General features: G+C 42.4%; 1 protein-coding gene across 12 annotated transcripts in view; it reads right to left on the reverse strand.

The window, feature by feature from the left end:
• The window catches only part of myo9ab (myosin IXAb), a 140,955-nt gene that overhangs the window by 35,841 nt on the left and 90,214 nt on the right, over positions 1–14,900 (reverse strand). For all 12 annotated transcript variants that reach the window (XM_017437015.3, XM_017437018.3, XM_017437019.3 and 9 more), the window contains 2 exons: positions 8,721–8,837; positions 5,758–5,892 (listed from right to left, as the gene is read on the reverse strand). In XM_017437015.3, coding sequence (XP_017292504.1) covers positions 5,758–5,892; positions 8,721–8,837 — 252 coding nt within the window. The remainder of the gene's footprint in view (positions 1–5,757; positions 5,893–8,720; positions 8,838–14,900) is intronic.

Here is a 14,900-nt window from a genome sequence, read left to right on the forward strand (position 1 = left end):
AACATTTCTATAAATCCTTTGTTTTTATTGGTCTTCAGTAATATTCTAATTTTCTGATATGATGAATTTGAGATTTTCATTTGTTGTCATTTGTAATCATCAAAATTAAACGAAATAAACATTTGAAATATATGAGTTTGTGTGTAATGTATGAATATAATATACAAGTTTCACTTTTTAAATGGAATTACTGAAATCAATCTACTTTTTCATGATATTCTAATTTTATGACCAGCACCTGTAAGTGTAACACCTCAGAGGACGCAGCTCCCAGTAGGTTTCGCTTCACTCAGCCAAGATAAAGCTTCATTGAGGAAACGCTCACGAAAACCAGAAGTCTAACAGATCCAAAATATCTGCAACGTAATGATAAAAAATGTTGTTTATTGGCTGTGAAATGCTTTGAGACTGGAGTTGTTTAAAGACAGCAGCACATTGATCTTCGCCTCACTCAAGACTAGCCTTCAGCTCTGATCCCGTCAGGAAAAAAACTATTTCTCCAAGTTGAGGCCTTAGAAAGAGCTACCTGCAAGAGGTGAGCTATTAATTGTTCATAATAAACTCACTTGAAAAGATCTTGAAAGACACTTTTAGTAACTCAGCAGTGAGCAGCAAAATGTATTTTCTATGCTTTAAAGAATAAAACAGAAGTTAACCCTTCTTTCCTGGAATATTATCTGATTCACGTAGCTTTAAGCACATCGTCGGTGTTTGTTGCTGTTGACGCTGGTGCTGCTGCAGTTCTCCTCCTGAACTGTAGGTTTTGCTAACATGAAAACAATACAACTAAAGAGCAGAACGTGTAGCCAGAAGAAGAGCTGTCCATTGTAAGAAATGTTCTTTATATGTTAACATAACAATGTTTTATCTGTCATTTTTTAACAGTGGATGTCTGTGTGTAGAAACAAACCTGCTGATTTTTAATTATTACAAGGAGGGGATTTTAATGGTACAAAGATTTAATAAACCCACACATCCGGGTTTAATCTCAGAACTGCTTCGGTTCACGGCTGTTCTATCAGCGCGATCCCATCATTCACGTGCGTTTGTGTAAACCGCTACAAAGTAGTTAGTTATAACTACTTCTGACTGCCCTTGAACAAGCTGGAGTAACGACATACTGAGCCATTAAAGTGTCCGTTTAAACAGAAACGGACTTGAAGTATACAAGGTTACTAAAGAAGACTAAATCCCAGACTAAAGACAAACCTGTATGTTATGGAAGTCCCTACTACCACCTGCTGTGCTAAAGGAAGCCGATTCTTGTTGTGGTCAATGAGGTTGGTCAGGATTTAGATTTACTGCCATCCCTCCATCCATTAGTCAGCTTTTAGGATCTCAGCTCAGCTGCGTAACACAGTGGAGCGTTTAGGCAACCCCAAGTGTGTTTGGCACAATGCCCTGGTGTGAGTAGAGGGAGGCTGAGGGTGCTTCGTAAGCAATCCACCATCTCTCTATCCCCGCCGTCTTCATGCACCTCATCCTCAGCTCCTTCTGTCATGACAGCAGAGTGTTTGTATTGGGGTGATAGGAGCAAAACTGGGAGCAGGAGCAAGTTCTGAGGTAGCTGTAAAGGATTATGAGAAACACGGCGCTCACACTGAAAGGAGGCAAAGACAAGCAGAGATAAATGCTAGCTGTGCTGCCTTTGAAATTACCCTTCTTTTTTTGCCAGGACCTCTTCAAGCTCTTCCATCTCATGTTCAGTGTTCTGAACTCTGATTAGAAGCTCAGCAGCAGAAGCGTCTGTCGGGAGGGGTTAACCGACCACATGGTTTTTATTTCAGTCAGTTCGATGTCTCACAAGTTAAACACAACGCCGTATTTGTCTTAGGCGGTGGCCAACGTGTTTTCTTAAATTGATGTACCGGCCAAACAGAGAAATGAATCAGGCCCCGATTGGCATGTTGAGTATAAACACTGAACCAGAGAAAACACACACACACCCCACGTCCATCCAGCTGAGGGCTGGTTGGTCAGGTGCTATTAGCTTTGGCTGCCGTTCCAAAGATAAACACACGCTGCTGATAAGAACAACTGATTGGACAGATGAGAGATCAGTCTGGAGGGAGGAGGAGAGGAAAAGTTCAAATCACCTTCCTGAATCAGGAGAGCAGGCCGACGGAGAGAATTATTTCACACTTGTTTTCATAAAACCGAAACTCTGTCGAGAACTTCTACTTTTAAACCCACGTAGACGCGTTTCTTTAAATCCCTTCACTCAGGAACAACCTGAAACACGGAGTTCTGCTCCCTGTAGGAGGCACCGTCCTTAACCTGTGTCACGCCAAGCCTCTGCATATCCTCCTTCACTATCGCTATTAACCTTCACTGAGGTCTTCGTCTTCTCCTCCTCCTCCCTGGCAGCTTCATCCTCTGTCCAACATGTCCACTGTCCCTCCTCCGCACATGTCTAAACCATGCTCCAGCCTCTCTAGCTGTCTCCAAACTGCTCAGCCTGAGCTGCTCCTCTGATATCTTCATTTACAATCGCATCCATTTTTGGTCACTCCCGATGAAAACCTTAATATCTTCACCTCCGTCACCTCCGGCTCCTCCTCGTGTCTTTTTGTTAGCGCTGTCACAGCGGCAAATCCCGCCTTGGCACTCGTAACATGGATTCTGTCTCACTTCTAATGGCTATCAATCCTCTACTCTCAAGGCTCCTTTCCACCTGCTCCTTATTCTCACTACAGATCACACTGTCGTGTGCAGGGACGGCTGGTATCAGTGGGCTAGCAGGGCTGAGTCCTCCCTGGTGTTTACAGTAAAAACGTTAAAATACCTCATAAACACAAATTAAATCTATTGTATCACATTTTGTGAAATTTACAACAAAACTGGTGCCGAACAGTCTTGATAAAACCCCAGAGTCTTTCCAAAGGGCTAACTTTTTACAGCCCCGTTCATTTAATGTCTTTCCTGGTACATGATGATTGACAGGCGTCTTGTCCCGCCCCCTCGATTTGCTGCCCAAGGTCTCAGGCTTCAGCCAATCAGGGTGGACCTACAACAATGTGCCTCGAGTGTGTGTGTGGTTTGGCGTAGACTGAGTAGGTATGATGGCAAACAAGATAAACATAAACGAGGCGGATTATTTAATTTCTCACACGTTTTTCTTAATGTCTTTTGGGGGAAAAAAGTGAAGAGGTTGGGTGCAGATGGACCAAAGGATATAAAACGTTTTTCTGTGACCTGGTTTCAGTGGAAGGACTGGCTAACAGCAAATGTAGCTAACAAATCTTTAATGAGGTGGTTATTAACATTTTTACATCCCAAAAAGGCATCAGAGGGAGCTTCTCTTTAAAAAAGGTAGGCTTCGTTTATAAAAAAAAAAAAGCACTTTCCAATATTGCATGTCCTGTTTGATTTGATTTTATCAGTAATTGTGTCAAGGAGTGTGGAGCAGTGTTATCAAAGCTGTTTAACTGGGAAAAAATCATCTGAAATAATTATTATAGTTGAAACTTTTAATGCAGGAAAACAGCTGACAGAGGCTCTGTGTGAGCTCGGTTTTTGGTGGTGGTTTGTTTTAAGGCTGTCTTTGTGCTGAAAAAGGACAGAATGTCAATTTATAGCAGGTTTTCATTATTTCAAATTGGATGCTTCTGTTGTTAGAATCCAAACTGCAGAGTTTTATTATATATCTGTAGCCACCCTACAGATATCACCACCAGCCGCCACTATGATGTTTGCGTAAGAGTCTTATGCAAACATCATAGTCCACAGGGACTCCTGATTTGCCTGTTTGTCGTCATTACAAACAAGAATGAGGTCTGAACTGATCCAGGATGTAATCCCACCCCAGCGTTGAACCCATCTGCAGCTCCTACTGCACATCTCAACACTGGCTTGCAGTCCCTGCCCGTATCCAGTACTACCCTCACAGACCTCCTCGTGCAGTCTCACAGTTTCTTTCTTGGCAGCTCGACATATACTATCCAAGATCCAAGAACACCGAACGTAAACACAAAACTTCTAATGAGTTTTATATTGAGACAATTAAATAGTCATCAAAACTGAAAGTAGCTTGAAAAATGTTATTAGATGAATGGTGACTGGGAAAAGACGAACATGGAAAATGGACTTTCAGACAATGGAAGGTACAGATTTGTTTTAAATGGGATGTTGACTTTTATTTCTCTAGCAGGGTTGTCTTAGCTTCACCGTAATGTGCTCCTGTGTGTAAATTCAAGAAAGAAAAAAACATGACGGGTGCAACATTGAATTGTAGATTTGTTTGAATCAGAAAATTGGACGATGGAAGTGTTCAAACTGCTGTAAAAAAACAAACAAAAAGGTTGACAGGTCATAAATCCAACATGATGATGCTTTGCCTTATTAGCAGCCTAATCCAAGCCAATCAAAAAACACGCCCGAATGTTTCCTGTTTCCTCAACAGTTAAGCGTCGGCTGATCTCTGGTCAGCCGTTAATGGTGCATTTTAACGATCACGGACAAGGTGTGGAGAGCTGCTGTCCAGACGACATCTGCACAGCTTCACTCAGAAAAAAACCCAAACAGACCACAAATCAGTCGCTGTCTGGCATCGCTCGATTAAGAAGCCAGAGCAGTATGCTCCCCCCTCCCCTCCGGGCTCTGCTGTTGTCCTGTAACATAAACTCCCTGACAGCAGAGAGCCAAAGGGCAACAACATTATATTATTGGTACAGGCTACTTAATGGAAACACTATGTTGCCAGTCTTTGGTACACATTTCATTACTCAGATATCCGTTGAATGGGTTCTCAACATGAAACTTGGAACAACATGTAATGCAGCCAAGGTTGATGGTGTCAAACGGGAAACAACATAAAAAAATGTTGTTTTCTGTTTGACCATTGTTTAACCATTAAAAAATGTATGTTTGACCATTAAAATTTGAGGAGTCAGTCTTAATTCTTGCAGCACTCCACTGCTAACAGAGCAAAGCAAAAAAAATGCATTTGAAACTTTTAAAATATAACAAAAACAAGCAGTTTGTTTCTCACACTTCGTCAGTCATCAATGATGCTACTTAAGTCACATTTACACAACAGATATTATTTCAAATGGGCTTTTTCCCTCTGTTAAAATTACTTTTCTGTTCACTAGCCATAAAAAAATAAAAAAGTAAAAAGCTACATGGCATGGTGGCGAGATTGTCCGCTGCTGTAATGATATAAGAACATTCTTAGCTTGGCTAAATAATCTGGCAAAAACAACTGTAGCTAGTTTTTAGTTTTACTTTTATACCGTTTACAGTTTTCTTTCAGTCATTAACATTTTCAGCACACATTTAAAGTTGAATAGTGACAGGATCAGGATGAAGAGAGGCAACAACAACAAAAAAACCCTTAATAAAATCAGCTCTAGTGTTGTTTTGGTTTCTAATGCACCAAAAGTAGGCACGTGCAAAACCTCCATATTTTGAGTTAAAATGTGTGTTGTAATGTGGTCTGGGCCTGATTTGTCACATCTCAGTTAGTTTAAAGCAGCTCTGTTCTTACAGGAATAAACCCGACAGTTCAACACTGGATCCAGAACGAGGAACCAGTGTGCCATATGAAGCAAACGGACAGAAGACGAGGCTAGGCGGCTCCAGCCTCAACCTCACCTGCCTGATCAATCAGAAACACAAAGGCGTTTTTGAACCGTACTTCACAGAACGGCGACGTGACAGCGGCCGACATCGCAGCGTATGGAAAGCCTGGATGTTGAACCAGCCGTCCTCAGCAGCCGCACGGCGAAGGAAGAAAACAAGGACAGCAAAGCGTACCTGTTCCAGTTTGAAGATGTGCTGGTTGAAATAGTGTTGCAGTCGCTCGTTCGCAAAGTTGATGCAGAACTGTTCGAAGCTGTTGTTCTCATAGTCCTCGAAGCCAAAGATGTCCAGAACTCCAATGGACAGGATCTGAAAGGAAATCCCAGCAGCTCATGTAGTTTTTCACTTTTTTAAAGATCAGGCGTCATAAAAATTAAAAAAAAAAGGGACAAAAGAAAAACAGGAAAAATTTATATTTTTTTTATAACACGGTAACAGTGTTATAAAAGTGACATTTTACGGTTGCTTCATGATTTTTCTTTTATACATTTTTATTTGGATGCGTTTTTGAAGCTGTTTATATTTCCATCCCACCCTGTCCAGCCTCGGCGTCTCAGCTGCTTCCTGGAAGATTTATTTCATCATATATCATTTATACGCACCGCCTCGAGGAGCTACTCACTCAGAGAATGCCTTTAATTATGAAATGGACTATAAAAGCTGTTTCTAATTTAATTTGATGCTATCTGCTCGGGTTTTATTTCCCTCGGAAGAGCTGTTTTTGTTTTTTTTGGTTTAAGTCACTAAAAAACGTGCACGAACACTGGTTGAACATAGAAACCCAGCATGAGAACTGTGACCTTGATGCAAAGCACAACCTCATCGACTGTCTGTTAAACACACACACAGATGATGTCAGTGCCAAAGGATGCACACACACACACACGTTACATGAACAATCCATGCATTTTCTCAACAGTTGTTCTAACAATCACCATAAGCACTGCTGGCCTAACCCTGATATTTGACGATTTCAAAAACACTAATCCTCAAAATGAAACTGTTTGATTCCTTCGAAATGAGTCAGACACACACACACACACACACACAGAGCACAGAGCACAGGGACATCAGAGGGCCACAGGGACTAATATGAGCCGAGGGGAACTTGATGCCATCTGCCCAAATGTTCCTGGCTCACAGACCAGTGAATACACACACACACACACACACACACACACACACACACACACACACACGCACACGCACACGATTTCTAATTTGTTAGATGTTCCCTTTGGGTACAACTTGCCAGCTGCCAATCCAATACACACCCTACACACACACACACACTCACATATACACACAAAAGAGGATGACGAAAGAGCAGAAAAACACAAAAGGAGAAGGCAGAAAAATGCAGAATGACTGTCCGTTACTGATGTGTGGATTCTCCATTGACAGCTTCATATCAGCAAACACTGACTTGTTTTCAGAGTGGAAGACCGGAGCATTAAGAGCCAACAACAGCCTGCTTCAGTTAACTCTATAAGACAACTGCTGGGTGCTTTGTGGATATTAGAAATGTGGAGTGCAAAACGAAAAAACAAACTATGATTGAGTATCTTGTGTGCCAACATGTAAGGTGCTCTCAGGCTGCGGGGGACAACCTCACAGTCCTCATAACCCTTTAATGTAGTCTCTCCTTTACTGTGGTTGTTCATCGTCTTCATAATTAGGTTTCTTGGGTCTTTTTGTTGCCCGTGCTTCAGAGTAAGCACTTCTTTGGCTCAACAGGAACACCTCAGTGATGTAAGGGGGTGTGATCGGTTCATACACGCCTACACCTTGACTGAACTCTCTCCCACTAATCTGACCCTTCAGGATTTTGCGATGTTGCGATCGCAACTATTAACGCAAAATCAAGCAAACGTCAGTGTTTGTTGGTAATTATCTTACAAAACTAGTAAGTATTTTTGGTTTATATATTAAAAGTTATAGTTTTTTATTGATTTTAGTAAAGAAAAATTTGCAACTTTTCATCGCAACTTTTAGGAAAATTCTCTGCCAAATCAGGCATTTTAGCCTGCAACAATCGCAAAAAATGCCCACGAAATCCTGGAGGGACTGACTAATACAAATGGTGTCACATCGCTGAAGCAGCAGCTCCTAAACGGTCACCTTTGCTTGCTGTGACTTGCTAGTCTCAGAATGTCTGTCGTAGGACACACAGCTCCAACGACGGAGGACTGAATGTTTCCATGTGCCAGAGACACGGCTGCGCAAACTGCTGGCCGAGTGTTGCACAGTTGCAGCAAGGTGGAGGTTTGAAAGTAAACGATCCGTGTTGTGGTCTTTATAACCCTCAGAGAGCCCGTATTAAAGGTTTGGTCCTGTAAGGCTTTAAAGTCTGCAGAGCAGACATGAATTAATTACTACATGAGGACAGTTTTGCCACAGTCTGGTTTAACATGTAAACAAAGCTCTGGAGGATTTGTTTCTATGCTCGCTGTGTGAAAAATTCATGTTTTAAGGTCCTGATATTAAAAATGATGCCACTCTGTGTGCGAGTGTGTTTTTTTTTTAACTACGTCACTTTCAGGGAAACTAAATCCTTGATTTGTAATGGGGATGTACCTGATGTGTGTCCGGATTGTATAAAGCAGAGGTACATCAGTACACTGTATGTGGTACTGTGAAATAATACTTTTCTGGGAAAAGGTCAAAGTGGTGATGGGAAAAGATATTACTAATATCTTTATGGACCCTAAGCTGTTTGTGTTCGGGCTCTACCCTGAGAGACACAATCACACGGAGAATGAACGGATGCTCCTGGATCGAGGGCTGTGATTGCTGAACGAAGTACATCTCTGTGCTGGAAGAAGACCCACAGACCGATGTTAAATCAGAGGCTAGATTTGGGGGCCAGAGATGGATAAATCTAAAACAATTTGGGGGACTTTTATTTCATTTATCGAAAAGACGGGGACAGACTTATAACATGAAGACTGTTAGGACTTTGTTTGCTTTTTATGTTGTTTCTTGGTTTAAACATGTTTTTTAAAACTATAGTATTAAAATAATAAAATAGAAAATAATTTTAGAAAAAGAGAACCCTTGATTTGGCTGAAAAACTCAGATCCCGAAGGCGTCTTCGTGCGCATGCGGTGGTTCAACATCTGCGAGTCGGATCCCACCTTTGAGTTGTCCTCCAGGTCCTTGTTGTTGAGCAGGGCGTGGTTCGTCCTGAACACGATCCAGTCGAACAGAGCGCTGTACAGCGACTTGGCCATCGAGTCCCTCACCGTTCCCGCCTGCGAACACAAACACAAACAACACGCTGCTTTAGTCCCGACGGGGTTCGACGTTTCATTCACTGTGGAAGGAGGACGGATAAAAGGACAAAGAAATGGCTGAGTCACCTACTGAGACAGACAGACAGAGACGATCAGCAGACGAAGCCGTGATGAAATGGAGAGAAATCTGTAGCATTCGATTTACTGCGATCACTTGTTGTTTAAAGAGTGACGCAAGCATTTGATTAATCTACAACTCAATCTCAAAATTATCTCATCTTTTCCAAACAAACTGTATTATTTCCTAGTTAAACATCTGAGATGTGCTTTGCATTCTGTTTTTAATTTACATTTTAAACAACTTTCTCAGAGTTCTATTAAGCAGAATAAAAGTTAATTATTTGCTTAAATTGCAGAAAAAGGGACCTGTTCACATATTATCGCCCACCGTAGAAGGCCAACGGTGATGTTTTTACCCATTTGTCCATTTGTCTGTGTGTGTGTGCTCTCAACAGCGTAACAAACAGATTGTTGCAGCACTTTGAGCTTGCTGAAAAATGTCTTAAACGACACATCTGAAAGCGAACGGCCCGTCACCTTGGAACGACTCAGGGAAACTCCGCCCGCCGAGGTCACGGGCGGCCAGCGGCTGTCGTGACGAAGCAGATCGCGCACTTTTAAAAGCAGTCTCTTCGCTCGTGCATCATTGATGGCCCTCTGTATTTTTAGTGCGCCGGCTGTGACGTCGGCGCGCCGGCGATGTTACGCAAGGTTTCTGAATAATTCATTCATAATGCTTCAAAGAGAATTAGGTTTTAAAGGCCCCGGCAGAATCTCAGGGTCGGCAAATTAGATGCGATGTGCTCAGTGAGCAGGCGTCGTGTCTGTGTCTTGCCTTGTAGTTTAATTATTCAACGCGACGGCAACAGTTAGAGACAAGGAAGCAACTTGGCTGGAAATTTAAAAAAAAAACTTGGCTAAAAATAGATGGGTTTAAAATATTTTAGCGGAGGGCCGACAGTGAAACAGACAATTATAAAAAACACCAGCAGGACTTCACGCTTCCCCTGGTCTGCAAGCTTCCTTGCTGCAGGATGATTTGTGCCCATTTTCGCCAAAATCATCCTGCATGCACACTGTCGCAGTTCGCATTTACTGTATGGCCAAACCACGCGACCAAAGAAAAGGACAAAACTGGTTCAATAGGAGCACAATGAAAGGGTCAGCGTGAAAGTGGGAAAGTTCTCTTAATGCAAACACAGCTTCACGAGCTGTAGGCAGAAAAGTCAAACTATTATAGTCCCCAGATATTAATTGGACTGAAAACATTCAGTGGTCTGCAGCTGTAATACAGAAGCATCTCTTTCTAAAAAAAAAAAAAAAAAAAATCTATGAGCCTATCTGTAGTTTGTTCCTCTGGATGTAGGACTCTTCACACCATTTTACAAACGTCTCAATCTCTGAGCCACGAGCAGGTACGGCGTCATAAAGCAGGCTGACAGTGACAGGATCATCTGCATATCTGATCGCTGTGGCAGTCGCTCTGGTGCGTGTTTGGGTAGAGAACGAGCGTTAAAGGAGATAAATGAAGGCAGCCTGCAGGAGAGCACATTTGATCAGATGGAACACCATTTACTTTCACTCTTTTGTGTCCGGTATGTTAAAATATCCAAGCTCCAACCCACCGTATCGTTGCTTTCAGTTAAACTGTCCTAAAAAGGCCTTGTTTTGTTCGGGCCTTTCCGCTGACGAGTATCTTTCAGTCCAATACTGACACACCTCCAAAGGGAGCTGACCAGATTATAATTATTAAAGAACAACGTTGTTTTATTTAGGAAAAACTAGTACGACCTAATTTGTTTCTTTCAGATTAAAGTCGATTAGACGGAAGGTGTTAATTTCAGACCGGGGGTGGTTTGGCCCGGTGGGTGAGGTGGTCGTCCTCCAGTTCTGAAAGGTTGGGGGTTCCATCCCCAGCAGCGAGCTGAAGTGTCCTCAGGCAAGACAATGTAATTGCCTCTCAGGGAGTAATCATTGGATGCACGTTCACAACTGATCAACTTTTGTCGCCAGCTCGGATTAAAATGGCGGCCACAGCAGATCAACTTCAGCAAACAAATAAATGGCTACAATTCTGTCAATTTCACAGGTACCGAGCTAAAATCCGGTCTGGTAGTAGCTGAGAGTCATCTCCACCAGATACGCTGAGCGCTAACAGATCGTGCATGACACATGACATGTCTGTCATTTCTCCACATGAAATGAGCTTAAAACAAAACTGGCCTTCATTTGATCTTATTTTTTATATACTTGTCTTTTTAAGAAAAGCACTGACCAGATTTGTCGTTGGCACTTTAAAACACTAATGCTGTTGGATTCCTGTGTCTCTTTTGGAACAATTGCATCTGTTTTTAATGAACTAATTTATCCTTACTATGTTAAAGACAAAAAAAAAGCTTCAAAAAGTCACAACTTTTGATTTTTTTTTAAAAAGCTGATGTAAAATCTGACGTTTTAAGGTCGCAACAATCAAAATAAAAGATTTATATCCTTTTGCCTGCATTTTACCGCCTGCTGGCATCGAATGAGGAAACGTTATTATTCTATATATTATCTCTCAAACTGAAACAAAGTGCAATGTGTTTTAATGAGTGACTGAATGCCTGTTGCTCACACACACACCATTTCGTTTCTGTTTTTCAAACAGGAAGGAGGAAGTGGTGGAGTCCCGTCAAACTCGTCAAAGTGGAGCAGCTTGCCTTATCTTTACAAATACTTGTTTACAACACTTTTACCACATGAACACAGACCTCTGATGCTTTCAAAGACTTCTATGTTGGACCTGTGTACTCTTAAGCCTGAACTAATCCATGCAAAGGTTGCGATTATTGGTGCACAACATTTATTTTCTATATTGGAGACTATTTGTTTTGTGCCCATTTAAGTTTGCAAAGGGGGACTGAAGCCTATCCAAGCAGTCATGGTGTACACAGACGAACGATTGCCAGTTCAAATTATTTATATTACCCTTAAAGGTTCCCTAATAGGCCTAAAATATCCTACATAAATCTCAGGTATTACTTGGGTCACTGTATGTTTAGGTCTGGTTTAATGTTTCTTGCACAAACATATGAGGACAGGTGTAATTCCTGGTGACTGTGCAGTCATTTTTTACTTTAAACACGATGTCTACTGACGTAATTCTGACTTAGGAGAAGTTCCCTGGCAGAGATGTGCTCCCCCAATTCAAAAAAAGAGGACTCGAAATGTGAAATGTATTCAGCTAAATTTGCTTCATTACGGCACATTTAGGACGGCCGACGAAGCGTAGTGACGGACGCTTTTTCTGTTGACATCTTTACCACACATGTGCTGCAGGGACGGAAGGGAAGCGCTTTGATTACAATATGTGTGTTTAATCAGAGGCTTGTGCGAGGCAGCTCAGCTGATTTTAAAGTGAGCCGCAGAAGTTGCTGGGCGAGCTGCTTCTCGAAACCCGAAACAGTTTCCTGGAACATCAGGGAGGGCGAAAGGTCATTCATGGCGTCCTTGAGTGGGACTGAAGCACGCCAACGACGAATGGAAAGTGAAAGATAAAAAATAAATAAATAAAGTTTGAAAAGGAAATCTTTTTCAAAAGGTATCACCAGCTGATTGGACTGCAGCCCACTCGACGGGTTCAGGTCAGTCCGGTTAATTCCTCTTGGCTGAAGGAGACGCCGGGGCTGAGGTTCAGCTGGTCCGACGCTGAGAGACTGCGTCCAAAACCTCCCTGAGACAAACGTGGGTGGGTGGGNCTGCCGAACACACTTTCTCAAACTTTCTTATCCAAGTAGGAAGAAATCTTTTCTGAGAAGAGACAGCAACAGTTGCCAGGTTCTTCTTTTTTTTCCACATTTCCTTTGTATAAAAACAGGCGTATTATGGATTCCACAGGTGGCCTCAGCTCGCTCCCACGACCTTTGGTCAGTTCAGGCCAAGCCTCAACTCTCTATTGTAAGCCTCTTTTTTTTATCTTTAGAAGAACCAGTTTGATTGTTAGATCTTTAGAGGCAGGCCGCTTGGGGAATATCTTCGCAAAGACGAGCCAAATGTAACCTTAAATGCAACGCTTTTGGCCTAAATTGTTTGTCCGTTCTTTACAAACAAAATCCAGTTTTAGATCTCCCTTTCCTCTGTACGTTTTCAAGTTGTTTCTGATCATTTCATCTAAAAAAAGCCTTCACATCAGATATTTTTTTAATATATTATGGAGCCAACATTTTTAGGCTCCACAGCTGCTTGCTGGAAGTCGTCTTTGTTGCGTACGCGAACATTTCTTGGCATTTTATTATCACGCACAGTGCAAACTATCCACATGAGATATGAGCTCCATCATCCGGGAGGAGCTCGGAGTAGAGCTGCTGCTCCTTCTCATCAAAAGAAGCGGGTTGAGGTGGTTCATCTGATTAGGATGCCTCCTGGACGCCTCCCTTTGGAGGTTTTTCAGGCATGTCCAACTGGGAAGAGACCTTGGGGCAGACCCAGAACTCTCTGTAGGGATCATGTATTCTTTTTGGCCTGGGAACACCTTGGGATCCTCCAAGAGGAGCTGGAGAGAGGGAGGTCCGGGTTTCTCTCCTGGACCTGTTGCCTTCATGACCCGACCATAGACGGACGGATGGACGGATGGATGGATGGATGGATGGATGGATGGATGGACGGACGGACGGACGGACAGATGGACGGACGGATGGATGGATGGATGGATGGATGGATCTGACCTGTGCAAATGGCAGTGAGGCCGAAGTACAAACAGAAGGCAACAGCAAAAGTAGCTTTAGCTAAGTTCAATCCAAGCATCAGGATGTCTTTTTCAAACCCTAAAAATGGAAAGTAGATTTCAAAATTTGACACTTTCAAAGCAAACAAACTAAAAAGTAGTTTTATTTACTTTGCCAGCAGCAACCAGTGTTCAAGAATGTTAAGTTGACGAATAACAGCTGCATCTATTTTGGTCAAACCCTTAAAAATAAAAGCGTAGTCTTATGCAGTGTTGCATGATGTCCCACTCAGAGTATGAGCTGTGAATGATTCTCAGCTACTACCACATCAAATTTAGGCTCAATATCTGCAAAACCGACTAAGTCATAACCATTTTTGTGTTGGCTAATGTTGATGTGAAGGCCCACCTTGAATTGGATTGACTCCAAAGTTAATTAGCTGTAACTGTGCATCCAATGATTACTTTCTGAAAAGCCTAATTAAAATCTGTCCAGTGGTTCACCAGATATTTTGCTAACAGACTCGACACCAAATAATTAATGGCAATATTTAACATCTTGCACAAGCCGTTAGCACTTAGAATATGTGTTGGGGCTTGGCTTTAGCTATGGCCACACCAAAGTCCAGCTCAATACCTGTCATTTTAGTGTTTTTAACGTCAGTTGGCTGTTGCAGCAATTTTGAACTGGATTGACTTTGAAAGTTAATCAGCTGTAGATGTAAATCCATTGATTCATTTATGCAAATTTCCTTAACGCTGGTTCCTGAGATATTTGAGTAACAGTCAGACGCGACCAAAAGCAGAAATGTCTGCCTTTGCCTTTCGGTGGAGGCGATAATCACAACCTGCAACCTTCAAACCCTCCCAGTAATTTTTATATATGTCCCACTTACAGCTCTGAGCAGCCCTGCTTTAAAACATCTTGTTGTATCCTGTGAACCGTGTCTTGATGCCATACTGAGAGGAATGGACTGATCCCTTTGGAACATATGGACTTCCAAGGAAAACAATCACAGGCTCCGACTTCAGGTCACCTTGTGCTCCTGTGACATCTTGCATTCGTACGTCTTACCCCTCCTGAGCAGCACACGGGCACAGTGTTTCATTGAGACGACACCTGTCCACACACACAGCATATATGTCTGCGGACCGCCTGCATCACGATGCTGACCCTCTTTTCGTCCCTCCATCTTTCCCCTCATGTGTCGAGTCAGCTCATACCAAAGCGCTTACCTGTCGGCTCTTGAAGGCCGACTACAACAGCTGTGGGACGACATGCCGTCGGAGAGGATACAAAGCCTGTGTGCTTTCATTTC

Source organism: Kryptolebias marmoratus, linkage group LG11, assembly GCF_001649575.2.
Source record: "Kryptolebias marmoratus isolate JLee-2015 linkage group LG11, ASM164957v2, whole genome shotgun sequence".
NCBI lineage: Eukaryota > Metazoa > Chordata > Actinopteri > Cyprinodontiformes > Rivulidae > Kryptolebias > Kryptolebias marmoratus.